The sequence below is a fragment of the Aureobasidium pullulans genome (assembly GCF_000721785.1).
Source record: "Aureobasidium pullulans EXF-150 unplaced genomic scaffold scaffold_2, whole genome shotgun sequence".
Taxonomy (NCBI): Eukaryota; Fungi; Ascomycota; class Dothideomycetes; order Dothideales; family Saccotheciaceae; genus Aureobasidium; species Aureobasidium pullulans.
In genome coordinates, this window is record NW_021941022.1 from 1,238,546 (window position 1) to 1,264,184 (window position 25,639).

The 25,639-nt window shown below is 50.9% G+C and overlaps 8 protein-coding genes across 8 annotated transcripts; 5 read left to right on the top strand and 3 right to left on the bottom strand.

The window, feature by feature from the left end:
• The first annotated feature begins 57 nt into the window (after positions 1-57).
• M438DRAFT_311204 (putative chromosome segregation protein SudA) lies at positions 58-4,164 on the top strand. Its single transcript, XM_029902454.1, has 4 exons — positions 58-144; positions 204-363; positions 429-3,561; positions 3,625-4,164. The coding sequence occupies exons 1-4, from the start codon at positions 107-109 to the stop codon at positions 3,915-3,917; spliced, it is 3,624 nt and encodes a 1,207-aa protein (XP_029764869.1). The 5' UTR covers positions 58-106; the 3' UTR covers positions 3,918-4,164.
• Positions 4,165-4,244: 80 nt separating this feature from the next.
• Positions 4,245-5,257, bottom strand: M438DRAFT_311208 (yeats-domain-containing protein; the record flags this gene model as incomplete). Its single annotated transcript, XM_029902455.1, has 2 exons — positions 4,245-5,144; positions 5,200-5,257. The coding sequence occupies 2 exons, from the start codon at positions 5,255-5,257 to the stop codon at positions 4,447-4,449; spliced, it is 756 nt and encodes a 251-aa protein (XP_029764870.1). The 3' UTR covers positions 4,245-4,446.
• Positions 5,258-6,004: 747 nt separating this feature from the next.
• Positions 6,005-6,932, top strand: M438DRAFT_264504 (NAD(P)-binding protein; the record flags this gene model as incomplete). The annotated part of the gene is made up of 2 exons (XM_029899956.1): positions 6,005-6,062; positions 6,112-6,932. 2 exons carry the CDS (start codon positions 6,005-6,007, stop codon positions 6,930-6,932), a joined length of 879 nt encoding a protein of 292 aa, XP_029764871.1.
• Positions 6,933-7,080: 148 nt separating this feature from the next.
• M438DRAFT_342244 (uncharacterized protein) lies at positions 7,081-8,566 on the bottom strand. Its single transcript, XM_029904707.1, has one exon. It carries the CDS (start codon positions 8,502-8,504, stop codon positions 7,203-7,205), a length of 1,302 nt encoding a protein of 433 aa, XP_029764872.1. The 5' UTR covers positions 8,505-8,566; the 3' UTR covers positions 7,081-7,202.
• A 315-nt stretch (positions 8,567-8,881) lies between these two features.
• Positions 8,882-10,591, top strand: M438DRAFT_265353 (uncharacterized protein; the record flags this gene model as incomplete). Its single annotated transcript, XM_029900017.1, has 1 exon — positions 8,882-10,591. One exon carries the CDS (start codon positions 8,882-8,884, stop codon positions 10,589-10,591), a length of 1,710 nt encoding a protein of 569 aa, XP_029764873.1.
• Positions 10,592-10,913: 322 nt separating this feature from the next.
• M438DRAFT_265772 (beach-domain-containing protein) lies at positions 10,914-17,907 on the bottom strand (the record flags this gene model as incomplete). The annotated part of the gene is made up of 3 exons (XM_029900051.1): positions 10,914-10,970; positions 11,037-11,204; positions 11,269-17,907. 3 exons carry the CDS (start codon positions 17,905-17,907, stop codon positions 10,914-10,916), a joined length of 6,864 nt encoding a protein of 2,287 aa, XP_029764874.1.
• A 1,648-nt stretch (positions 17,908-19,555) lies between these two features.
• Positions 19,556-21,595, top strand: M438DRAFT_342248 (subtilase). The gene is made up of 3 exons (XM_029904708.1): positions 19,556-20,000; positions 20,180-21,127; positions 21,181-21,595. Exons 1-3 carry the CDS (start codon positions 19,614-19,616, stop codon positions 21,466-21,468), a joined length of 1,623 nt encoding a protein of 540 aa, XP_029764875.1. The 5' UTR covers positions 19,556-19,613; the 3' UTR covers positions 21,469-21,595.
• A 427-nt stretch (positions 21,596-22,022) lies between these two features.
• On the top strand, positions 22,023-25,319 carry M438DRAFT_342250 (uncharacterized protein). The gene has a single exon (XM_029904709.1). The coding sequence runs from the start codon at positions 22,381-22,383 to the stop codon at positions 25,207-25,209; it is 2,829 nt and encodes a 942-aa protein (XP_029764876.1). The 5' UTR covers positions 22,023-22,380; the 3' UTR covers positions 25,210-25,319.
• Positions 25,320-25,639: the final 320 nt, after the last annotated feature.

Here is a 25,639-nt window from a genome sequence, read left to right on the forward strand (position 1 = left end):
ACACGTCTCGACGCGTCGACTGTCGGGAGCGTGTCAGCAACCCACTTTCTTGCAATTCATCACCGCCGCTCGTACATAGATGCCGCGCCTTGTATGAGCTGCGACCATGCATATCAAACAGATCATTATCCAGGGCTTCAAAAGGTATGTCTGACCATGGTTCGCATGTCGTGGATTCCTCTTCTGACACGATGCGCCAACAGCTACAAGGACCAGACCGTCATTGAGCCTTTCTCGCCCAAGCACAATGTCATAGTTGGTCGCAATGGCTCCGGAAAGAGCAACTTCTTCGCCGCCATCAGATTCGTCCTGAGCGATGCATACACACAGATGGGTCGCGAAGAGCGACAAGCTCTTCTTCACGTATGTTTCAGTGTCCAGTGTTCAGCGCCCTCTATTGCGCGACTTGTCCTCTGACACCTGTATAGGAAGGTTCGGGTTCGGCAGTCATGTCGGCCTACGTAGAGGTCATCTTCGACAATACCGATGGCCGTTTCCCCACTGGAAGAGAAGAATTGGTCCTACGCAGGACGATCGGTCAGAAGAAGGATGAATACTCGCTCGATCGCAAGAATGCCACCAAGGCCGATGTCATGAACCTCCTCGAATCTGCTGGTTTCTCGCGCTCCAATCCATACTATATCGTTCCTCAAGGACGTGTCACCACTCTCACAAACATGAAGGACGGCGAACGTCTGAACCTGCTCAAGGAAGTCGCTGGTACTCAGGTCTACGAATCGCGCAGAACCGAATCTTTGAAGATTGTCACCGACACAGACAACAAGCGCGCCAAGATTGACGACCTCCTTGCCTACATCCGCGAACGTCTAGGCGAGTTGGAAGAGGAGAAGGAAGAACTCAGGGCATACCAAGAAAAAGACCGCGAACGACGTTGTCTCGAGTACGCCATCTACCGCAACGAACAAGAGGAGGTCGCAGACTGGTTGGCCAGAATCGACGAAGAACGCCAGAACGACGTTGTTGGATCAGATGAGCACAGCCAGGACTTCCTTCAGGGCGAAGAGGACTTGAAAGAGATGGATAGCCAGATCAGCCGACTGAAGCAGCAGATTGACTTTTTGAATCTGGACAGACAGCAACTCGAAGACGAGCGCAAGGAGGCTTCTCGTGAAAAGGCAAAGGTCGAACTGGACGTCAAGGCTCTTACAGATGGGCAATCTTCCGCCCAGGCCGCGAGAACTCGTCACGCCAATGATTTGCAACAAGTTCGTGCTCAAATCGAGCAGCGTGAAGCAGAGTTGGCCCAGATCCTTCCTCAATATAACGCTCAGAAAGAACAGGAGGCCGCCATCAAGAACCAGCTCGCCGAGGCAGAGGGTCAACGCCAAAGACTGTATGCTAAGCAAGGACGTCAGACTCAATTCCAGAGCAAGCGCGACAGAGATACTTGGCTGCGCAAGGAAATCGCCGAAATCAACGTTGCCTTGGCCACGAGGAAGGCCATCGCTATGCAAGCATCAGACGATGTCGCAGAGATCGAGGATGAGATCAAGGCACTGGAATCGGAGATCGCAGAGTTGCGGAGCCGCATTGACAATCGTGGTGACGAGACACAGAGCATGGCAGCCGACGTACAGAAAGCTAAAGATGAGCGAGATCGTCTCATGGACCAGCGCAAGGAGTTGTGGCGCGAAGAGGCCAAGCTTGACTCAGTCATCACCAATGCTCAGCAAGAGCTTGAGAAAGCGGAGCGTTTCCTCTCACACATGACAGACCAGAACACAAGTCGAGGACTGAAGGCCGTCCGTCGTATCGCTCGCGAACACAACATCCCTGGTGTATACGGTACCCTTGCTGAGCTGTTCGAGCCTACGTCAGACCGCTACAAGACTGCCATCGAAGTGACTGCCGGAAACAGTCTTTTCCACTACGTAGTCGACACCGACGACACAGCTTCGAAAGTGCTAGAGATCTTGCAACGAGAGAGATCAGGAAGAGTCACATTCATGCCGCTCAATCGTCTGCAACCAAGACCAGTCAACATTCCCAACGCGGCTGATGCTGTACACCTTCTGACAAAAATCACATACGAGAAGAAGTACGAAAAGGCTTTCGAGCAGGTCTTTGGCAAGACCATCGTCTGTCCCAACCTTGCAACCGCTTCACAGTACGCTCGCAGTCATGGCGTTTCAGCCATCACACCAGAAGGTGACCGTGCAGACAAGAAGGGTGCTCTGACTGGTGGTTTCCACGATCCTAGATCATCACGTCTGGATGGTGTGCGACAGGTTCAAAACTGGCGCACGGAGTACGAGAAGCATCGCAACCGTGGTGACGAGATCCGTCGTGAGCTCGAGGCACTCGATCAACAAGTTACAAGAGCTGTCAGCAATCTTCAGAAGATTGACCAGAAGCGTCTGCAAACAGAAAACAGCTACGGCCCTCTACGCCAAGAGCTCCGCAACAAGACCAATTCACTGCAAGCCAAACACGAAGAGCTTGAGAAGAAGCAACGCTCTCGCGACAATGTTGAGCTTGCAGCGAGACAACTCGGAGAGCAAGGTACTGCTTATGGAACCGAGTTGACCACAGAGTTCAGAAAGGCACTTTCAGCAGACGAAGAGCGCCAGTTGGAGACACTCAGTACATCCGTGCAGAACCTCCGTAAGCAATTCTCAGATTTGAGCTCAACTCGTTCCGAGCTTGAAGGTCGCAAGGCAAGTCTGGAGGTCGAGCTCCGTGAGAACCTTCGTCTCCGTCTTGACCAGCTCCAAGCCCAAGATGCTGAACTTGGCGCTGGTGGTGTTGCAGGTGGCAACGCACGTCTCGGCGAGAGACAGAGAGAACTTGAACGTGCAGATGAAGCTTTATCGAATGTTATGAGCAAACTCGAAGAAGCAGAAGCGTCACTCGAACAAGCACAATCTCAACTCACAGAGGCAAACACATCCCGCGAAGAGAAGCAACGCCAGCAAGAGGAGCTTGCCCGCTTCATCTCCAAGAAGAAGAGATCGATGGAGAAGAACACTGCCAAGCGCGCCACTCTCAAGGAGAAGGAAGAGGCTGTTGGCATTAGCATCCGCAACCTCGGCGTCCTCCCCGAGTCCGCCTTCCAAGAGCCCTACACCAGCATGAATTGGGACAAAGCAGCCAAGAAGTTGAACAAAGTCAAGAACCTTCTCAAGGGTTACGGTCATGTCAACAAAAAGGCTTTCGAACAGTACAACTCCTTCACCCGCCAACGTGAGAGTTTGGAAACACGTCGCAAAGAGCTCGAAAACTCACTCTCGAGTATTCAAGAACTCATCGATGTGCTTGACCAACGCAAGGACGAAGCCATCGAGCGCACCTTCCGCCAAGTCAGTAAGGAGTTTGCACGCATCTTTGAGAAACTGGTTCCAGCCGGAAAGGGACGCTTGGTCATCCAACGCCGCACCGACCGCATCGCCCGTGGCGAGAACGAAGAGGAAGACAGCGGTGAAGATGGCGAAGGCAGAAAAGATGGTGTCGAAAACTACACAGGTGTCGGTATCAGTGTCAGCTTCAACAGCAAACACGACGAACAACAACGTATCCAACAACTCTCCGGTGGACAAAAAAGTAAGCCTTGCTCCCCTTTACCTTACCTTGCCCTCTTTTCATATACTAACGCAACCATCACAGGTCTTTGCGCCCTCGCCCTAGTGTTTGCAATCCAAGCCTCAGACCCAGCACCCTTTTATCTCTTTGACGAAATCGACGCAAACCTCGATGCCCAATACCGTACCGCTGTCGCGCAAATGCTGTCCGAGTCATCAGAGAGTGGACAATTCATTTGCACAACATTCAGACCTGAAATGTTGCTCGTGGCGGAGAAATGCTACGGTGTTAGTTATATTAACAAGACCAGTAGTATTGACGTGGTTAGCAAGGAGCAGGCTTTGGACTTTGTCGAGGGTCAAGTCAGTGGAAAATAAGGAGGTGGTTGAAGGGGAGGGAGTGGTGGGAAGATGGGAGCGTGGCGTTTTTCATTCATTTTTTTTCTTCTACTTTGCTGTGCTTTCTGAGGTGAAGGATGGCATGTGTTATACTGTCGAATGTATTTATTGCTGAAGATTGCAAGCATAGCAGGCCTGTTCTGCTTAATCGTCTCGTTTGTTCTGTCACTGTCCACCGCTTTTCTGGCCACGGTAAATAGGATATTGGTAGAGATGTGCACTTGGCGAATGCGAAGGTACACCTGATGCTCGAAGAGAAGCTTCGGTAACCGAATTACATGTTATTCGTCACTCACTTTGTTTGTACAGCAGAAAGTAATTTTCGACCATTTCTGGCGACTTGAAGTCCAGCACACGGTGAGAGTGGGACTGGACGTTTCCTCGAAATGAATGAGAAGAAAGAGTAGTTTTTAAACTGCTTGGATGCAATCAGGGGTATCATGTAAGTCGTGAGGAAAGGAGAGAGTAAGCAAAAGCAAAGTCGAGCAAGAAGGTATAGCAAAAAGGATCAAGCAATCTCCTTCAACCTCTTCTGCCTGTCCTCGGCCCTTGACTTTTCCCTCTCAATCTCGGCATCCATGTCCTTTTGTGCTGTGGCCAACATGTCCAACATCTTCTTCTCCAGCTCCCTGCTCCATGGTGTTGCGTCGCTTCCTCTTTCCGGCAGGTTTGCAGTGGGCTCTCTGCCGCCTTCATATTCGATCCTTGCGCCTCTTCCTTTTGCGCCTCTGCCTCCCTTTGCACCACCACCTTTTTTCTGAAGATGAGCGAATTGATCTTCCGCCGTCATTTTTGCGAAAAAGTCATGAGAAGGCTCGTTGAACTCGACAATCTCGCACGTCTCGGAGGTGACCATATTGGCATCTTTCTGCTGCTTCTGCTGGTCTTCACTCCCAAACGGCTCCAATCGCAGCCTGTGACTTCTGTATTGGGCCTTTTCTCCACTGCTGCTGTCAAAGTACAATCGCAGCTCAATGTCGAATTCACCGTATCCGGTCTCTTGGATCTGGAAGGGAGGGGCTTCGACGGTGCGTGAGGGGTCGGCGTAGGTCATGTGGAGTTTGAATTGGACTTTTTTGAGCCAGGTGGTGATTTCGGGGCCGCCGTCGATGGCTTTGACGTAGACGCGCCAGCCTTTCGTGTGGCCTTCGGGTACGGGCTCGGATTGTGCGGCAAGGTCGAGGTTCCATGCTTGCGAACCGATTACTGTTGGTTATGGTGGTTAGTGTTGCGATGTGCAGTGACGGGTGGGAAGTTGTACTGAAGGGGCGCGAGATGCGGGTGTTTTTGACGCGCTTGTTACTTGCGGCGGCAGGCATGGTGTATGTTGTTTATGCTGAGATGGATTGAGATGGAAGTGCATGTTCTGGCTTTCGCGAATTGTACGGAGCTAAGGCAGGCGGAGCTAAGGATGCGCACAGTTCATGGCCGGTGGCCTCGTTGCCGCGACCAACGCTAGGTCGCTTGGCTACCAACGCTACAAAATCCTGACCCTTGGCATTTTGAAAATGACCAACCGCTATGTTTCTATCTAGATCTTATTGAATTTTACTTAGAACTAGTTTCTAATAAGGGTATCTAGATACCCTAGTATTATTTTACTACCTTCTTAAATGAGTAATAGACATATTCTTATAGAGGTTTTATCTAAGAAAGACTTAGGTCTTATAGTAATAGTACTACAATATTATCGTAATAGTATCGCAATATTATCGCAATACTATCACAATACTATTGCAATACTATTGCTATAAGCCTTTTGTGACCGGTCAAGAAAAAAAAAATGAAGGTCGCTAAGATTTTTCATTGGTGTGCGGGGTAACTAGCGTTAGTCGTTCCGTCGGTCACCTCTTCATGGCCGCAAAGTACAAGTGTGATGACGCTCTATAAGTAGACCCTTGGCGATCGATATCGAGTCAAGCTACCTACTTTGTACGATGGCGCTAAGCGTCGATTCACGTCATGCATCGTGGTGTGACTAGCCTTTTGCATGTGAAGTTGAATTGCAATTGACAGCTTCACCTTGCACCTCTGAGCTTCTCCTCATAACCCATACACGATCAATCATGTCGACAAAAGCTGCCACCAAGAAAATCGTTGTCTGCGGAGGCAATGGCTTCCTCGGTATGCAACTCTATCGCTCATGAGACTCGATAAACTAATCCAATCCCAGGAAGCCGCATCTGCAAAGCCGCAACAGCACGAGGCTGGCAAGTCACGTCCATCTCTCGCTCCGGCGAGCCAACCTGGTCTGCTGTGACGTCCTCTCCCGTCGCACCCACATGGTCCTCAGATGTCAACTGGGTCAGCGCCAACATCCTCCAACCTTCCACCTACAAACAACATCTCGAAAACGCCGACAGCGTCGTCCACAGCATGGGCATTTTGCTAGAAGCAGATTACAAAGGCGTCTTGACAGGAAAGGAGCCAATCATTGGTGGTCTACAGAAAGCTTTCAGCAGCACGAAACAAGGAACTCAAAACCCGCTGGAGAGAAAAGAGAGTAGCGATGTGGAGCCACAGCACGAGGGTGGTCAAATCACATATGAGGTCATGAACAGAGACTCGGCCATTCTGTTGGCGAAGGAGGCCTCAGCTGCTGGTGTCTCGTCTATGGCCTACATTTCTGCTGCAGGAGGTGCACCCATCTTGCCGGCGAGATATATCAAGACGAAGCGCGAAGCAGAAGAGTCGATTACCACAAACTTCCCGGCTATGAGGAGTGTCTTTATCCGCCCTGGCTTCTTGTTTGACGCTTCGAGGACTTTTACCATTCCAATGGCTGGCTTGACCTTCATGGGTGCCATGGCCAATTCGTTGGTTGGTGGTCGCTTGACCTGGTTGATGGGCGCTGGTGGTGTTGAGCCGCTGAAGGCTGACTTGGTCGCTGAGGCTGTTGTTGAGGCCCTGGCTGATGAGAAGCTCAAGGGTCCCGTCGAGGTCAAGACCATCAAGGAGCTGGCTACTCGCGCTTGGAGAAGGGGTATGCTCTGAAAAACCGAGCTCCCATGACTCTTGCAACAGCTACCCGCACGACGGGACATTTACAAGCAAGAAACACAATCAACATCTGGGCTCTGTCTGTAATGTATCACTATTCTATGAATGTAACAAATCACCACATTCTTGATGACTAAAGGACTTCTCGTTCAACTTGTTTCAACAAGACGCTAGGTCGTGATGTTCGTAAGCTAGATATGTATACCACCGTCATTGCACATTACTCGTTAAGCCACGAGCTCCAGAATACTCGTGAATGCCATGTTAAGCTCTTTCGTCCTTGCTCGAATTCGCGACAAGGCTTTCCTCAATCGATCCTCTATGCTCCTCACTCTGCCTCTTCTCTTCCGATGCCTCAATGACCTTCTCCGCAGCTTCCTCTGCAGCATGGTCTCCGTTTTCATCCGGTGCCAGATCAGAACCACTGCCTGACAGATGTTTGGACTTGATCGAACCTTCAGAAGGATGGCCATTCACCTCCGTAGATCCTCGAATCGGTAGCTCTTCCAAGTGGCCGTGAACCTCTTTCACCTCCTTAGGACCTTGCAGTGTTCGTTGCTCCGGTGTTTGTTGATCGACGGTCGAGTTTTCTGGGTTGTTTCCGTTTCGTGGCTCCTTGTGCTGATCCTCAGCTCCATCGATCTGCAAAGAGCGTTCCTCCTGCCCATTCTCACCTGTTTGTGTTGCCGCAGCTCCACTTGTCTTCTTTGCCTTTTCCAGTTCCTCGCCATATAGTAAGCGGAATGTGGTTGCTACGCATACTTTTCCAGTCTTGCGGCTCTTGAGAACGAACCTGGTCGTGTGGGTGCGGTCGTTGATGTATTTCAGTACGCCAAAGGAAAAACCAGGGAGTTTGAGGGCGTAGTTTTTCCAGTCGATGTAGCCGTTGTGGAAGTCAAAGGCGTAGCAGCGTCCTTTTTCGAATACGAAATCTTTGCGGTTATGCTCGTCGAGGAAGTGTTTGCGGCGTTGTGAGTCGGTGGTGGGGATGTTGTGTTTCTGACGGATGGCAGAGTCGTCTTTCAGACTGCCTTCTGAGAGTATAGCGGGCAGCTCACAGGAGCCTTTGGAGCCGATGCTGAAGGTTATGGCTGAAGAACATAGCACAGGTCCGTTAAGCCAGGGTTGGTCGGCATTGGGATCGCAGCGTAGACTCGAATCCACGAAGCCTTTTACAATGTTGAAGGCAGTGGTGATGAAGCGTCCGGGAATGCGATCACGGATCGGGTTGATCAGTTCGATGCCCCAGACCAAGTCATCTGCATCGATATCTGCCTCAGGAATCCATGAGACAGCTATACTGTATGTATCCTGTGAATGTGCAGGGTCGTTGAAGTAAGAGCTCGTGGCTGGTGATCCGAGTGGTAGACCTTGATAGTCGTTTATCCGTACGGCGACTTTAGCATTCTTGCTGATCTCACAGGGCGGTCCATTGATAGTGATCTGCTTTCCCTTTGTATCGTCGTAAGAAGTTGCTGCCGCTACCTGGATGAAATACTTGTCTGCATTGCCAGCATCCACATCGGATTGAGCACCAGTTATCTTTTCTTTGAGATAGGAGGCCATGTTTCTGATGGTCAAGTGAGCGGGAGGATTCGACAGTCACCTTTGTTTATAAAGGGTCCCAGGTACCCAAGGTTTCGAGGCGTGGAGGTACGTGGCCGAGGCACTTGGTGACGTACGTGAGTGAGCGTGGGGAAGCTGCGACGAAGAAACGTGCAGGTGGCGTCCCCTTGTCCTTGCTCAATCCTCACCGTCCAGCCTATTAGAACACTCCAATCCTCCTCTACTTTTGTGAGTAATCGCTGGTGGATTCATTGGAAGGGTCACAGATACACGTGAGAAAGTCATCTTGGAAATAAATATAAAGGAGCTCTTTCTGGCATCTGGTTCTGCTTCTGGAAGCTGGACACACGCACACACGACAAACTCTCTTTCCTGTAATGCCAAAGAAGCACAGGCAGATATACCAACCCAAACCCGGCTCGAACTATGTTCACCCTTCTCTCGGGGGAAGTCCTCGCAGTAGTGGAGACACTCAACCGAAACCAACCCTTTCCGTCAACGAACGTCTTTCAAACTTGAGACTCGCCCAAGCATCTCCAGCTTCGAGTGAAAGAAAACGACAACTCGCCGAACTTTCGAATCAAAGGTCACTACCTCCAAGTCTTGGACAGGGTATCTTGGGTCAGACTGCTGCGGCAGCTCCGGCTCCAAGATCAAACGGTACTTCTCATAGATCGAGAATTCGATTGAGAACGCCTGGCCCTGCTCCTCCGCCAAGTTGGGTGTCGAGACTGACAAGTCATAGACAAGCTCTGGAAAATCGTTATTATCCTGCTAAAAGGCAACCAAGGACTTTTGGCAAGAATGGAGCTCCGATGAGGACGACCCCGCATGATCTTGCCCGGTTCTTGAACATGGCCAATGAGAATCCCGTGACTCCTGGAAGCTTACTGGACATGTCACTGAAAGCAGCTGCGCGGAACTGGATGGATATTGTGGAAGACTGCTTCGACTCTCTGGATGTCATACCGGCCCATCTTCGTGTTGTATTACTCAGCTATTTGACCACTCTAGGACCGTCGGAGGGCATCGACATGGCTGGACTACACGCTCTCTTCCCATACCCTGCTGAAGCATCCTCTTTGGATCTCTCAGGTCTAGCAGGCTGGGGCTTTACTCTCAAAGAACTGAGAAACTGGCTACACAAATCAGCCAAAGACTCCAGAGACCAACTTGAAAAGCTTCAGGATCAAGCGGACGATATCGCAGACTCGTGGGACCAAGATGCTTCTTCAGACGACAGCGACTCAATACGCTTCTCTATCCCACTATCGCTAGACACAGACATCCAACACTTGACCAAATTATCACTAGCCTACCCTCCCTCCTCAATCTCCTGGACAGATCTGCTCTCCCTCTCCAAGAATCTGCACACCATAACCCACCTCAGTCTAGCACACTGGCCCCTGCCGACCCGAACACCCAACAGTACATCTCCCTACGCCTCTCTCGACCGCGACTTTGAAGAACCAGCCCTAGTCCTCCGCATGTTGGCCGAGAACACCTACTGCCTCCGTTGGCTCGACCTCCAAGCCTGTCACTCCTGGCTGCCCGCCCTAATTCACCGTTCCTACGTCCTCCCTCTCTCCGACTCCGAAGATTGGACACCCCAACAACAACGTCCCACAGGCCCAAATTGGAATGGCTCCTGGCGCCACCTAACCTACCTCAACATATCCCAAGACCCATCCTCCTGGTTCCCCACCAACACCACAATCCTAAAAACCTCTTCTTTCCGCCAAAAGATGGCCAAAACTTACTTCCGTATTGGAGTCAAACACCAACAGATCATTGATGATTTGAGGGATTATATTTCAACTCACCCAGCACAACGAGAATTCCAAATCAACCATTGTGGAAGCTGTCATCCTTCTGCTGATCTGGGAGATTGTTGGGAAGAATGTGCGGATTGTAATGCATATCTGGACATGTTTGTGGGCTTGATGGCGAGGTGGTTGGAAAGGGAGACTGAGGCTAGGACGGTGGCGAGAGGAATTATCGCTGCGAGACAGGGGACGGGTGTGAGGTGTGCGTTTGATCACGGGTGGCAGGTTCGCGAGAGTTATCCTGTGCTGAATTGGGTGTGAATTGAAGATGGTGTTATCTTTTTCCATCCTGAAGAATGGAGATGGTTGATCCCGTGATGTGGAAATGGGAAGTGGAAGATCCGATCTTCTTATCCTTGGTGAGATAGCAAGGAAGGAACAGATACAAAACAGAGGCCACTCACAATGAAGCGATGAACAATCAAAGAAAAAGTTGCAGATGAACCCAAAAAACACAAACGCCGTTTCTTTCCCAAGAACTTTTCTAACGCAGAAGAAGGAACTGATGACTTTAACCCCCCTTATGTACTTTCCTGATGTCTACATGAATTTCAATGCTCGCGCCCCCATTTTACACTTCAACTCATCGCCAAACAGCAAAAGGTCCAGCTCCATGTCTTTGAACACAATTCCACTCATACTGGAAAATTTGAGGTCAGTAACCAAGCAAAGGGGTTTGGGGAAGGGCAGGGAAATCTGCACTTACGACTTTACCATCTTCGTCGCCAGTGTACACAGCTTGAGACATGGGCAAAATGGACGTGATGGTAGCTACCTGCATCATGGGCTCGCCACGTGTGGGCTCGACATGCATTAATCTCTTGATGAGTTGGAGATGCCATGCGCCATCGCGGAGAGTGACGAGGGACCAGACCTGTGGCTCACGAATTAGTTCTTGTCTTTGCACATTGATGTTGTCAGTTAGACAGCAGACTTACATTGACTATTCCGCGTTTGTGGCCGGTGAAGAGCAATACACGCTCGACCCATTCGTTTGCAGCACCTTCGTAGAAAGCACAGCACGTGATCTCATCATCCTGGGCATCACAGACTTTTTGCTCAACAAGCAGGTGGCCGTTCAGTGTCAACACGCGGACGTATGCTCCACTACACAGCATGATATGGCCAGTCAGGTTGTTGACCTTGGCACACTGAATTGTGCGATTGCCATCGTTGGCTTCTTGCAGCACTCGTACGCAGTCGAAGCGGTTCAGATCCCAGAGGAAGACTTGACCGTCAGTAGATGCCGACACCAAAGTACTGAAGGCACGAGAAGCAGCAAGAACGCTGATGGGAGTACGATGGCCGAAGAGATATGTTCGTGACTGAATGTCGACAGTGTCTGAGCTGAAGCCGATAGTCCAGACGCCAATCGTGCTATCTGCGCCACCCGTGATGAGCGTTTTCGAATCTGCAAAGAGAGCAGTGCTGATCTGGCCGATGTGGAGGTTCTCATACAGGCCGAGCATTCTTCTATTGTCGGCTGTGAAAAAGCGAAGACTGTTGTCTGCAAACCCCCATTGAAGGTAGCTTTTGCAGGCTGGCGGTACGTTGAGCTTGCATGGAGGAGAGCAAAGCAAGCGCTCTTGACTAGGCGAGTAAGTGAGTGCCGCAACCTTTTCGTGGCTCTCGTGCAACGGGAATGGTAGCTTGATGAGCGACTCTGCAATGGTGTCTAGTCGCTCGACCCTGTGCTTCTCATCCTCCCTCCTCGGATGTGCTCGCTGAAAGACTTGATGAGGCGTCTGCCCAAAGTTGTGAATGATACCGATGGTCGCGAGCTTTTCTACTTCGTCCTGCATGGTGTCCAAGTCCTTTGCACCTTGGTACGACAAGTGATGAAAGACATTTGTGGCTTCAAGTGCTGCTTCGCCGCGCTGTTTGTACCCAAATATGAGATCAATCCACTCCTGTAGATGTTGGCTTACATATGGACTCTCGAGAGCCTCTCTATGCTTTGCGATAAAGATATGAGGATCGCCCTTGGCCCAAGGTGGAAGAACAACGTGATTGATAGTCTGACCGCTACCTTGCTTTTGGCCAAAGTCGTAACCGTTGATGTTCTGCAAGAATTCGGGCAAGCAGAAAAACTCTGGTGTCAGTTCTCGAACATCAGTCATGTTTTCTTTTGACGCAGACAACCAGGCTTTCTCAATCGAGTCAAATAATCTATCTGCATGGTCAAAGACGCCACCTTGAAGCAGCAGATAAGATTGTACAAATGGCGGCAATCGGATGAGGTAGGACGAGACGATCATGGCCGAAGAATAGTGAGTGCCGTAATGGAACGGTGGGGAGTGCTCATCGCCCATTTCAGCAAAGGCTCGATAGCGGTCACGGAATTCAGATTCGCGTGCAGGATGCTGGCAGCCCATCGGTTTAGAGAGGTCACGGAAACTCCTCGGATCTGTCAAGTCGAGCTCTTCACTTGTATAATCTGCGAGGATCCAAGGAAATACGGGATACTGAGTGAGATCGTTGAACGTTCTGCCAGCCATGTTGTTGACAAGCATGAGGTATTGGAAATTAGAGATCTCGCCCCGGCTCCATCGTCGAGTGGCTGCGTTGGAGGATGTGGAGTTGAAGACGTTCGCAAACTTGGAGCCAAAGCTCTGAGGTGTCTCTTCCGGGTTTCTCAGTGAATCTAGTCTCCAAGCGTCCTCGGCAGGAAGAGATGACAGTGATCCATACACGAGTGGTGACTTGCCCACAAGATTTGAATAAACTTCGTTCCGCGCGTTGGGCGTCATGAATGTCAGTAGGTAGCTGCGACCATCGGTGAAAAACACTTCCAGTGCGACATCTCGAAACAGGAAGCGACGTTTCGAAATGTGCAACAGCTCTTGCCAAGTCCAGTGCCTTGCGGGTTCCCTTTCAGCTCGTTGCCTGCGCTTTGTCTTTATTTCTTTACCAGAAATGAGCTGAACGTAGGGATCGCGCTCCTCGTCGGGAGCATGGGCAACGCTAACAATTTCGCCATCAGACCTTTGAAACATCTCATCTTGCAGGTACAAGCATTTCTTGCCGATGATCAATAGACCTTCGAAGGCCTCCAGACCGACCACACGAGAAACGTTACAGATGTTTTGTACGCGATCACCACGCTGAAGACTTTTCAATACCTTCCGGTTTTTGTCCTCGAAGCCTTCTTCGCCATCTTTGGGGTCATCTACCATCTCGAACTCGCCATCAAGAAGTGCAGAACCAGAAAGAGAATCATTTCTTGGTCTTTCTGGCGTGCTTTCGAGCTGTGGTGCATCAGGATTGGCAGGTGTCCTCGTTGGTGTGGGCTCCGCTGATACTATGTTGTCTGATAGGCTTGGATGAGACTGCGTATCAATACGCAACGTTGTGTGCGACATACGTTCAGAAGCCTTTCGCTTCGGTTGATACGCCTCTTGGCTGTGTCTTGTGTCTGGCACGATTCGTATACGCATTCTATTGCGCGACTCTGTCTGATCGAGTTGCCACTTGAAAGGTTCCTGTTCTGGAAACAGACCCGAAGGCTGCTTCAGAAGAGCCTCCAGCCTAGCAATGACTGTCTGTATATGATTCAGGTTTTCTTGCTGGTCTTGAAGGGTGCCTTGATACTTCAATCGCTCTTGGGAATGGATATTTGATCGCCAGTGTCTGGTTGATACTTCAAAGCGATGCGCGACATTATCAAGCTCGGTTTCGACTGTTCTCCACTGCTTGAGCTTCTCCTTGCGCTTAGCGAGTCGATTCTTCGCAGAATCTTCCGTCTTCTGATTTTCGGAGCCGACAAACTCGTCCCAGAATCTGGACATTGTTTCATGGAAGAATTCGTCTAGAGGTTTTCGATTTTGATCGATCCATTGAAGAAGCTCATCATCATCATGTGCAGCAAGCTTGATCAGTCCGGTCGAAATATGCCGCTGATTTGGATCTGCGTTCTGTATGAGGATAGTAGCGGCTTCCGTGGGCTTCTGTACAAGTAGCATCCTCCACAACGAGGCGGCAGCATGCCGTACAGAGGAGGAAGGCGAGGTCATCTTGATATACAAGAGGTAACAGATAAGTCTGATGAAGGGCAGCTCCTGATTCTGCGGCGAAAACAGAATCGTCTGCCAGTAGGTCATCTTTCGCAGAAAATCAAGCGCGTCTGTGTCGTCTTCGGCCTCGTCAAGCTCTGATAGTCGCAAAAGTGTGACACGGAGGAATACTGAGCGGAGGGTAGATACTGCTTGCGAGCATAATCGTACGCCTTTTGTTGCAGAGACGGCTGGTTGTTGGAGGTACTCCAATGCCTTACCAGTAAAGTCGAGCAATGGCTGAGCTCCATCGATGAACCAGCCTTCAAAAACAGCTTCGGCCATGTGCAAACTGTATCGAGCCAAGTTGGTCAAAGTCCTTGGTTCTACCATCAGCTCTTGGTTCAACTGTAAGTGATTCCATAGCTGATGCATAGTGTGAAGCAGGACATATGACTCAAAGTATGCTTGATGTTCTTGGAAGCCTGGCGGTACTTTGAGAAATAGCCCAAAGCCAGCGAAGTCTTTACGCTGTGAGACCTGCTCGAGATAGACCATGACCACGAGTTCAAGCAGGGACTCTACAACTGCGTTTCCAACATTAATCTTGACTGGGGTGCTCGTTGTGGGAGACATGATCGCATTGAAGCGAGTCGAAACGGTAGAGTGCTTGACTTCTGATGCTGTAGGGTTGACAAAGACAAATGATGATGTTCTGCGAGGAATCTGAAGCTGATTGGGACGACTTTGTGTGGGCAGTGTCCTGCTCGAACCACTCCTGAGCACAGCAGGTCGCTCACCTAGCGAGTTAGAGTGGGGTCGCAAAACAACTTCACGACCCTGGAAATTCAAAGGACTCTCTGATGCCAGCTCGGCAGATGCGTTGAGCCGGTCGGCACTGGTTATAAGTGGGAAGAGCACAAACAGTAGTTCTTGAACATAGTGAGAATCCACAGCGAAGTCGCGGAATGATTTGCTCCGAGCATGCACATCTGTGAGAAACTGGATGACCGTCTTCGGGATGGCGTTGAGCTCAGGTGAGTCTTCGCTGTCTTTCTGATGCAACGAGTCTTTGACGACAGTTCGGAGTCCTGCCTCTAGCATGCCTGATATCGCGGGGAAGATTTCAGGGTGTCGTATTTCGATCTCTCCTTGCTGTGTGAAGGCTTCCATAAGGTGGAAGATGGTGAGTTCGTCAACTTCCTGTTGAGAAACGAACGGTCGCCCGAAAAGTATGGCAAAGCATCCCATCCAGACCTTAGGAGATGTCCAGTGGCTACGTAGCCGTGCTTGCAGGGTCGTGAATCCATTGTTCTTCTCCGTAAATTTGGACTTAAAGCTGGGTATGTCTACAATTGCTCTCGAGATGATGGAGAGCGCGGAAGCGACAACTCGTGAGTCAGGTTCCGCTAGCAAGTGAAGGATCCATCTTGTTGGGACTTGCTGATCAAATCTCTTGATGTGCGTGCTCGTTTCGAAACCACACAAGACTTCGGAGTACGTCTCAACAACGCTGACACCGAGACTAGATTGGCTAAGTCTGCCAGCACTCTGTGATGTTGACGTAGGACTGGCCGTCTCTGGAGTTACCAGTCTCGGAGAAGGTGATTTGATGGATGTAGATCTGTTGCGAGGTGTTCTCAACAGGGGATTGGCTGACTGTAGCGCTCTATCATCGTGTAGGGCGTACGTAATGAAGGTAGCAATGTCACGGTGGTTCAGATGTGCGGTTTTGCATAGACTCAGAGCTCTCAAGGCATGCAAAATCTCAGGCAAGACATCAGAACTGATCGGATCGACCTTGAGAGCATCGAGGAATCTTCGGACGACTCTCATCTTGTTGTATCGTTTCATGTTGAAAGTCTGGTTGTTGTTTTTCCACACAAATCCAGCGATCTGCTGATAGTAGAGCTTCTGAGTTTCGGTACTGATCGTTCGCCAGGTGTCGAAGTCCACAAGCAGGACCCTGTAAGCCATTGGATTGATGAGTAATGAGTTCTCGGGGGTTTTCGTGTCATAGCCGACGAATTTGAGGACAACTTTGAGAAGTCTAGATGCCAGCTCTTCCCTCTGTTGCATGGTTCTGGCGACAGGGAACATCCTATTGGCCCCTGAGCCGCTGTTGTAGATGCCAAGTTTCTCTCGAAGCAAGACGGCTAGGATTCCAAATCCATTGTCCTTCTCCATAACTTCGCTAGTCCGCCAATTGTCCAATATACACTGGAACAGAAGCTCCACAGAGGTGACAAGAGAGTCAGCTGATGATGCACTTTGAATGATCTTCATGTTGATAGGCAAGCAACCGCCAATCTGCCAACTACCATCATCTAGCCCGTGGGTGAGATTTAGGACAGGGCTACCAGTGATGATGGCCGCACCATGAGACCTCGTGATAGCGTCGTTGATAACGGGTCGGGCAGCGTTTAGCAAAAGCGGATTGCCATTACGCGTGAGGGACTGGAGATGTGCCGTAGCCTTCTCGTCTAGCATGTCTGTGATGTTGACACCATTTGCTAAGAGTCCATTCATGTTGACGATCCCCGAAGCCGATATGCTGATGAGGAGCTTGCCTTCCGGGAGCAGCTCACTGCCTTGTGATTGAGTGGCTTTGACAATCTCGGATTTGTCGTCTTTTTCTGCATGCAACATCTCATTGTATCGATTGAGCTCAGCAGAAGCACGGTATGTCAAAAAAGGTCCAACACAGTCCTGGAAGTTGCCGCAGTACCGAGGACCAAGTTTCTGATGGACCGCGATCAATTCGGGAGATAGAGATGAGTCAATCAGATAAGCACTGGCAAGAGACCATTTCAAGCTCAAGACGCGCTCGGCAGCTTGGGATGCTAGATCTTGCGGCGTGCCGAAGAATGCTTGGACTGGTCTTCGAGTGGTGTTAACAATCTGAGAGGGAACCGGAGCACGAAGCTCCGGTATAAGCGGCGGTATCTCTGGATATGGACAGTGCTGTTCTTCAATACAACGTCCGTTAACATAGAGTATGGCTGGGCTCAGGCCGCTTGTTCTAGAAGGTCGATGGACCAATGCAATATGATACCATTCTCCAGCTGCGAATCGAAACTTTTTAAAGCGCACGCTCGGTCTCTTAGCGGTGACTGATGTTTGCAATATCAACTGGTGGGTATCCTTTTCGATGTAAACAAGAACAAAACAAGTCTGGCTGGCATCAAATGCCCCGAATACTGTGGTGTGACAGTCTGAGTCAAACTGGTCAATCTTGATCCAGGAAGAGAACGTGTATCCAGTAGCAGGTGGAAAGGGACGCGGCAAAGACGCAAGCTCAATCGAGCAATGTCCAGAATGGGATAGATCGAACTGAATGGCAGAGGGCTGCTTGGATTTTTGCAAAGCGTCCAGCAGCATTTCTTTTGCCAAATCGTCTTCACAGGCTAACTTGAATATCTGGGCAGTCTCTTCGAGTCTGCGTGTACCAAGTGGAAGCAGCGATGCGCAAACTTTTCGTAGTAAGGCTTTCTCGGGTTCCTGCATGTCTTTGCCAGTCAAGTGAGGCAGAAGAGCAGTCAAAGCCCCAGCATCATGGACCGCGATTCTATTACGCTCTGACATCTCGATCAGGCAGTCGAGAACAGTTAAGACAGTGACTGAGAGGGCAGATGTACCTTTGTTGGTGTTCTCCTCAGATCGGGGCTGTCTGTAAGAGTCCGACATGATTGTCACAGCTTCAGAGTTTACAATGCGTTCGTCTTTTACGAAGCACTTGCGAACAGAGGTTTGCAGTTCCATTGAGACAGATTCATCAGAAGTGGCAGCCTGCATCGTCCTCGACTGGGTATCTTCGTTCCCTGGTTTGTTTGAATCATCAGGGTTATCCACCAGTAGAGAATTGAGAATGCTGCTATGCGCGTTATCACCGAGTGCCAAAGCCAGAAGGGCACCAAAAAGTCTCAATTGATTACTGGAATGACTTTCTCCGAGTAATGGACTCGCAACTGCAGGGGAAAGTTGTTGGATAAGTCGACGCAAAGCTTTCCAGCCTCCGCCAGAGACACGCTTGGTGAAGTAACGAGTGTTGCCATGATGCTGACGCATTGCCTTGTTCAAGATACTCAAGACATCGATGGCAACTTGGGTGAGGCTCTCTTCATATGGAATGTTGGTTGGTTCTTCTTTTTTCTCGGCATCTTGCACAGAAAGTTCGAGGATATGGACAATAGCTTGGAAGCCTCTAAGTTGGCGGAATTGGTCCTGAATGTCGTTCTGACCATTGTCATCGAAGAAGATGGACAGCCTGATGAGATCGTCATGAGTACTCCGTAACAAGTCAGAAGTAATGATCGTAAGATTTGATAGTCGTTGGATAAGTGAGCCAAGTGCACTTGTCCGGACTTGTGATGGTGGACTAGAGTTGCTGGTGGATGACCTATACCGGCGGGGAGTTGGAGAGCGATTGTCCATTTTGGCATCAACGGTGCTGGTCGATATAAACAGAGTGAACAGCTAACGATGTCATTGCTCCGGAAGCGAATTGATTGAAGGGCAGATGATCCGGAACCCGATGGCGTTCTCTCCGGCCTAGGTCTATCTCAATCAAGCAGTCAAGTGACGACCCCGCAAAACAGGGTGCTTGACTGATCGCGTCTTTGGGAACGAAGCATATACCAGCCAAGGAGTGACCAAAGGGGTTGAGCCGAATACAGGCAGCAAAGAGTTTGGAGATAGCAGTAGGGTTGCAAGGTGCAACGGACAGAGATGGAGGCGCACGTGAGCGTTTCGATGTTTCAAATGCACTAGGTGCCTGAAGTGGTTCAAGAAGGGCACGCGCAAGGAACGAGAGTATTCGGCGTTTGAATTGCTAGCGTCAAATAGCTCCGCACTTCTGTATCCAAGGAAACGCCGCCCCCCATTCACTGATAGCTCACTTTCACATGCTCTTTGTGGTGTTGGATATCCATAGCAAACCTCATTTTCGACCTTTATAAAGCATGTACGAATATTTGATTCCAGCATGTCTGCTTGTTGTATGTGAAACCTTGCTGCATTCCTGCATAGCTCAGGATGCACCGGCGGGCGTGCGGGAAACAGTGGTGTGCTTAACGCTACAAGTCACGAAGCCATGAAGCATGACGCATTCAGCGGCAGCACGGACCACAGATAAGACGACCCCAGATTGGAGCTCTTCCGCCCACTCAGGTCCTCGTCCTTCATCAACTCGACTCACCCTCGACACTTCCTCCTTCTTACATCCACCTCCTCTCCCTCATCCTCTCTTCTGCATACACTCCCCAACCACATTCACACATCAGCCCCTCATCATGAAGGGTATCGCAGGCCTCACACTCCTGCCGCTGCTGGCAGCTGCAAAGCCTGTCTTCAAGGCAGACACCTTGAGCCACCAGAGCATCGACAACGATGCCGCTCCTCTCATCTCATCTGTCGATGCTGAGACCATCCCCGACTCATACTTGATTGCTTTCAAGGACCACGTCGACCACCGTGACGCCGCCGCTCACCACAACTGGGTGCAGGACATCCACGAGTCGACCCTTAACACCAAGCTCGAGCTCCGCAAGAGATCGCAGGCTCCCTTTGTCGACACTGTCTTTGACGGTCTCAAGCACACATACAACATGGCCGGCCTTAAGGGCTACTCAGGTCACTTTGACGAGGATGTCATTGACAAGATCCGCAAGCACCCCGATGTAAGTACTGCACACCATCTCTTCATTCTACCCTCAAAGTCTCTACGATCTTGGTTGGAGACACCTTGGAAACAGCGTTTCCAGTCGTTTGCCTCAATCCTGTGGCGATCTCCAAACTGCTGCCTGAAAACCCCCGAGTCCTCCGACCCCAGAGAGCTTCGCTGACACATCGCCTCCAGGTTGCCTTTGTCGAGAAGGACCAAATCATGCACACTCTTGCCAAGTCCGAGGACCCCGCCGTCGAGAAGGGCGCTCCCTGGGGTCTTGCTCGTATCTCGCACCGCGACAGCTTGACCTTTGGCACATTCAACAAGTACCTCTACTCATCTGATGGTGGTGAGGGCGTTGATGTCTACGTTATTGACACCGGCACCAACGTTGACCACGTCGACTTCGAGGGTCGTGCCAAGTGGGGCAAGACCATCCCCCAGGGTGACGAAGACAAGGACGGCAACGGCCACGGCACTCACTGCTCTGGTACCGTCGCTGGCAAGAAGTACGGTGTTGCCAAGAAGGCCCACGTCAAGGCCGTCAAGGTCCTCCGCTCCAACGGCTCTGGCTCCATGTCCGACGTCGTCAAGGGTGTCGAGTACGCTGCTGAGTCCCACATTGAGGAGGTCGAAAAGGCCAAGAAGGGCAAGAGAAAGGGCTTCAAGGGCAGCACTGCCAACATGAGTCTTGGTGGTGGCAAGTCTGCTCTCCTCGATCAGGCTGTCAACGCTGCTGTCGATGCCGGTATTCACTTTGCTGTTGCCGCCGGTAACGACAACGCCGACTCTTGCAGATACTCTCCCGCCGCCGCCGAGAAGGCCGTCACTGTCGGTGCCTCCACTCTTGCTGACGAGCGTGCTTACTTCTCCAACTTTGGCAAGTGCAACGACATCTTCGCCCCCGGCCTCAACATCCTTTCCACCTGGATCGGCAGTGAGACTGCTACCAACGTCATCTCCGGTACCTCGATGGCCTCTCCCCACATCGCTGGTCTTCTCGCGTACCTTCTTTCCCTCCAGCCCTCCAAGAACTCTGCCTACGCTGTCGCTGAGATCACCCCCAAGAAGCTGAAGGCCGACCTTCTGTCCATCGCCACTGTCGGTGCTCTTGAGGATGTTCCCTCAGACACTGCCAACGTAAGTCACATGCCCATTCTCTAATTCCTATACACTATACTAACCTGAATCAGATCCTCGCCTGGAACGGTGGTGGTTCCGCCAACTACACCGAGGTCATCTCCGCTGGTGGCTACAAGGTCAAGAACTCTCAGCGCGAGTACGGTCTTGAGGAGCTCAAGGCTGTCACCAAGACCGACTTCGCCCACGATGCCTACAAGAAGGTTCAGGAGATGGACGCTTCGACCATCCGTGAGGACATGAGAGAGTCGTTCGAGGCCGCTCGCAAGGAGATTGGCAGACTCACTGCCAAGCTCGAGTCTGAGATTGATGAGTTCCTCGTCAACTCCAAGATGGAGTAAATCCTCAACGCATGACTGGATGATTGTATGGCGTCCTCAGTGGAGCCTCATTGCATTGGAGTATGGCTGAGACATATCGATGATGTCTTGCATACTCTATTTTCTTTTGTCACGGTTTACGGAGGATAATCGGACGCATATTCCTTATAATTCCATTATGTACACACACAACGGTGGCCCCCATAGACAATGGATGGTTCTTCCAGATCAAATCTCATCTCCAAGTCGCCGCTGTGAATGCTGTACGGAGTATTGAGCCGTCAATCGGCTGATGTGTCACGCGCGTCACGAAAACCAGCCACTTTTTCCAGCCACCTGTCCAATCTCGCGTGCCTCGGCAACTCGAGAGCTCGAGGTCGGTGGCCCGTGCTTCTGTCTGCTCTCGGCCATCTCGGAACAAATAGGTCCGTCTCTCCAACTCTCCGGTTGGAAGGCGTGAAGAGCTTCTCTTGATACGTCTTTCGTGAGATTTGTCCATGTAGTCAACATGAACGCCATGCTCAGACTTGTTGTGATAGGATTCAAGGAACTGTCGTCAGTCATGCAATCCAGCAATTGAAGTCGAGCAGTACAGCAGCTACATCCGAAGACGCCTGCCTAACTTGTTGAGCATCTACGAGTAAAGTATATCTCGTGGCATGGCTCAAATGCCAGGTCAGACATCAAGACGAATAGAGTAGTAATCCCAGCAGACGAAGCTTTGTCTCGAGTGAGTTTATGCAGTGTAGTTGACAAACTGATCGAGATTAGGTCCACGGCGCTGATTATCTACTTGTTTATGAACGGTCATGATTCCGTCGAAGCGTCAAACAGACGGAAGGAGCGTCTTGTACGTCTCCTGCCTGGAGCAAATGGCGATATGAAACAAGATGCGTGGGTTCTGCCTTCTCCATCGTCGGATGAAACATACAAATGCATCTCATACCAAAGCATTGGTATCGCCGCATACGTCTTCCTAGCTTTCTCGTAAACATCACCACCTCTCATCAAACGGATTCGAAAGAGTCACCAATGCTATCCCGAGCCAACAGCGATGCCGCTTTACGCCTTCGCCGGGCCAAATCCTCATCTTCAACCAGCCACAAGGCCTTTGATGCATCAAGCATATCGACCGAGCCCAGGTATGCAGAGGTTGCAGCTGTAGAAGCCTACACGCGAGCATACCGCCATTCCCAGGATGATCGAACGCAGCGACGTCGCTCTCGCCGCTCCGAGGGAAGCCATTTCGATGACAACCGACGCAAGTCTACTCAGAGAACTGAACGTCCTGAGCGCCCTGCTCTTGTCCATGGGCCTGCGACGGCTCCTGCAGCTATACCTGCGACCATACATGCACCTGCGCCTACCCGACTCTCACTCTTACCTGACACACCATATCGCTTTGCTCTCGAAGCTTCCAACGACCCTACCATCACAGACGTGTCAGAATCACGACACAGCACCGCTTCCAGACGGCAGACTCGTGACTTTCAGACAGATGACGAGATCAAGACTGCTGCTTGGGACGCCTACCTCCAAGGCTTCGGCAAGAAGGAGGTTCGTGAGAGAAAATCCTTCGCCGCTCCATTGAAGAAACGCTTCACCAAGTCACCAGCCCCGGCGCCGTCTATACAGTATGACACTTCAGTACCGCCATACAACTTTGTCGAGGAGGCCGACGATATCTTTTCTACAGCACCGCCCATCGAGATCAAGCCCGAGGACAAGCTCGATGGCCCTAGCAAGCTGAAGAAGCAGCGAACTGTCTCGGAATCGCTCAAAGGAAAGTTCAAGCGCCTCCTATCGAGACCAAAACGGGTGCAGTCACATTTCCCTGCTCAGCACGTCGAAGCGAGAAATCTACACTTTGACGTCTACAAGACAAACGACGACAGCTTTTCGGCTGGTCCAGACTTTGGTGTCTCCCTGCCAAGGTCGCCTTTTTCATCCTTGGGCGCCTCTTCTGGTGCACAATCAAGAATTACAAGCTGGTCCAACTCGACAACTTCTCGCCCGGGAAAACGCTTACCTTCAATCGAGGAAACCTCAGCGTCAGCAGCTCTTGCTACCACTCTCGAAGAACCATGTGGGACATTCATTGGCCGAGCACTGCGTCTACCACTCCGCCGCCCAAGTCAGAGCAGTCTGCGACGCAAGTCAGAGGACAGCAAGCACTTGTACGATGCACTTCAGAAACGCATCAATGCTCCTGAAGTGCCTACTATTGTGGTGGAGGAAGACACGTCGCCGCCACAAACTGCACTGTATAACGACTCTCCGTCTATGTCGCCACTCGCTGAGACTATCAGGATGGTCACCCCAGATCCTGCAGTTCCCGAATCTCCCACGCGTCCACCTCCCAGTCCACCGCATCAAGTGACCAGGAAGTCATCGTGGTGGAGTATCGCGCCAAGCATACGTTCGAAGAAACGTCGTGCAGCGGAACCAGCTGCGCCGTCAAAGGAGCAAATTGCTGCTCGTATGGAGAGATCGGACAATCGTTGGCAGGCGGCGTTGGAAGATGGCTCACCCGTCGTTTCAAGAGCCCTCAATTATTGCATGAAAGGTGACAATCCGTATGAATTGCGACCGTTGGAGAACGTCAACAACACCAGCTTGCCTGTCGCAATTCGACACGAATCCTACGACGCTGCTGCACCAACGTTTACCAACGGCGCGGATCTTCATGACATTCGCCAGCAGGTAATTTCTCCGAGTATATACTCGAGGTCGGTCTCTCCTGATGCTGGCACGTTCATCACAATCACTGGGCGCGAAGTCAAGCGTTATCCTCTGGAGTCGCCACCACGGCCCTTGAATGGACCTACCATATACGCACCCAAGCCAAGTAATGAGTGGAGAGCCTGGTTCAGCAAAGAGATTGAAGACTTCACCATGACACCCGTCCCCACTGCAGAGTGTGTGCCAGCTGGGCCCAATTACCTCCAGGAAAACATCAACCCTCACGACTCGAGAGAGAGTTTACAGGAAGGATCTCCAGTACTCCAAGCCGCGAAAAGTCGTCCTCAGTTGCGGTCTCGAACTTCCAGCATCATGAACGACCGCTACCCTATGATTGAGACCGGCAGGTCGTCGAGCAGGACGTCGGGTCGCCGAACAAATCCTTCAAGCGCATCCTCTACCGGTCAGAGATCCGCTTCTGATCAAAGGTCGGCTTCAGGGTCCGGACTATCTGTTGCTGAGAATGCCTCCAGTAAAGGAAGTCAACTAGTCGATAACGATCAATCAACGCTGGCCTCGTTGTCCCTCCGAGAACGTCAGTCAACCAGCGCACTTGTACGCAAGAAGTCCAGTCTGGCAACGCGTGCCGCACGTCACGGCTATTCTCCATCAAGCAGCGAAATCGACTCTGCGGGCAGAGAAGATCCTGTCAAAGATCCTGTCAAAGATCCAGTCAAGGCTCCTAAATCGGCGCTCGACCTACGTGTCATGTATCGTAACAATCGCAACCTGGAAGCTTCAAGTCTCAACATCCGCCGCAGAGCCATAGCGCCAACATTGTTCGACGATCACACGCTGCGTAGAATTTCTGAGGGTCCTTACGCAGCGGACAGTAAAGAGAACACCGCTCCGTCTAAAGCCTCTGGCATGATCGATGGCATAACAATCCCTCCGTTCTACACGCCGACACAAGGCTCACCGAAAGTCAAGGGATCTTCGCCCGGACAGAAGATGGTAGATGATTTTCTAAGTTCGAGGAAGTCACAAATGGTCGCAAACTCTCCTCCGGCCTTTATATAATCCGCACATTGATTGTGCACTTTTCATTTGTATCACGCAGCGGTATGATTGGCGCTTTGGGAGGCTCTTTAGCACATTACTGAATAGTCAAGATGACATTGTTACTAAATCCTGCATTTGATCGTTCTTTTGTATTGAAGCGTTTTAGTGATACACGATATCTGCTCCCTGATGACAGGGCTTTTGTGTCATTCATTATGGCCAACATCAGTACATGTCGTCGTGTGTTTAAGCCTCGAGAATGTTTGCGCTGGGCGCAACCCTGCCTGTATGTGCGATGGAAGCAGAACCTAGACATTCTTCATACTGAGAACAGATGGCAGCGAATAAAGACCACGCATGATCACTGGCTACACGGCCCAACATAATTATCTATGAACTAGAAAGGGGTCGTGCTCCCAGTACCTTTAACATTTTCTCGCCTTCCCGT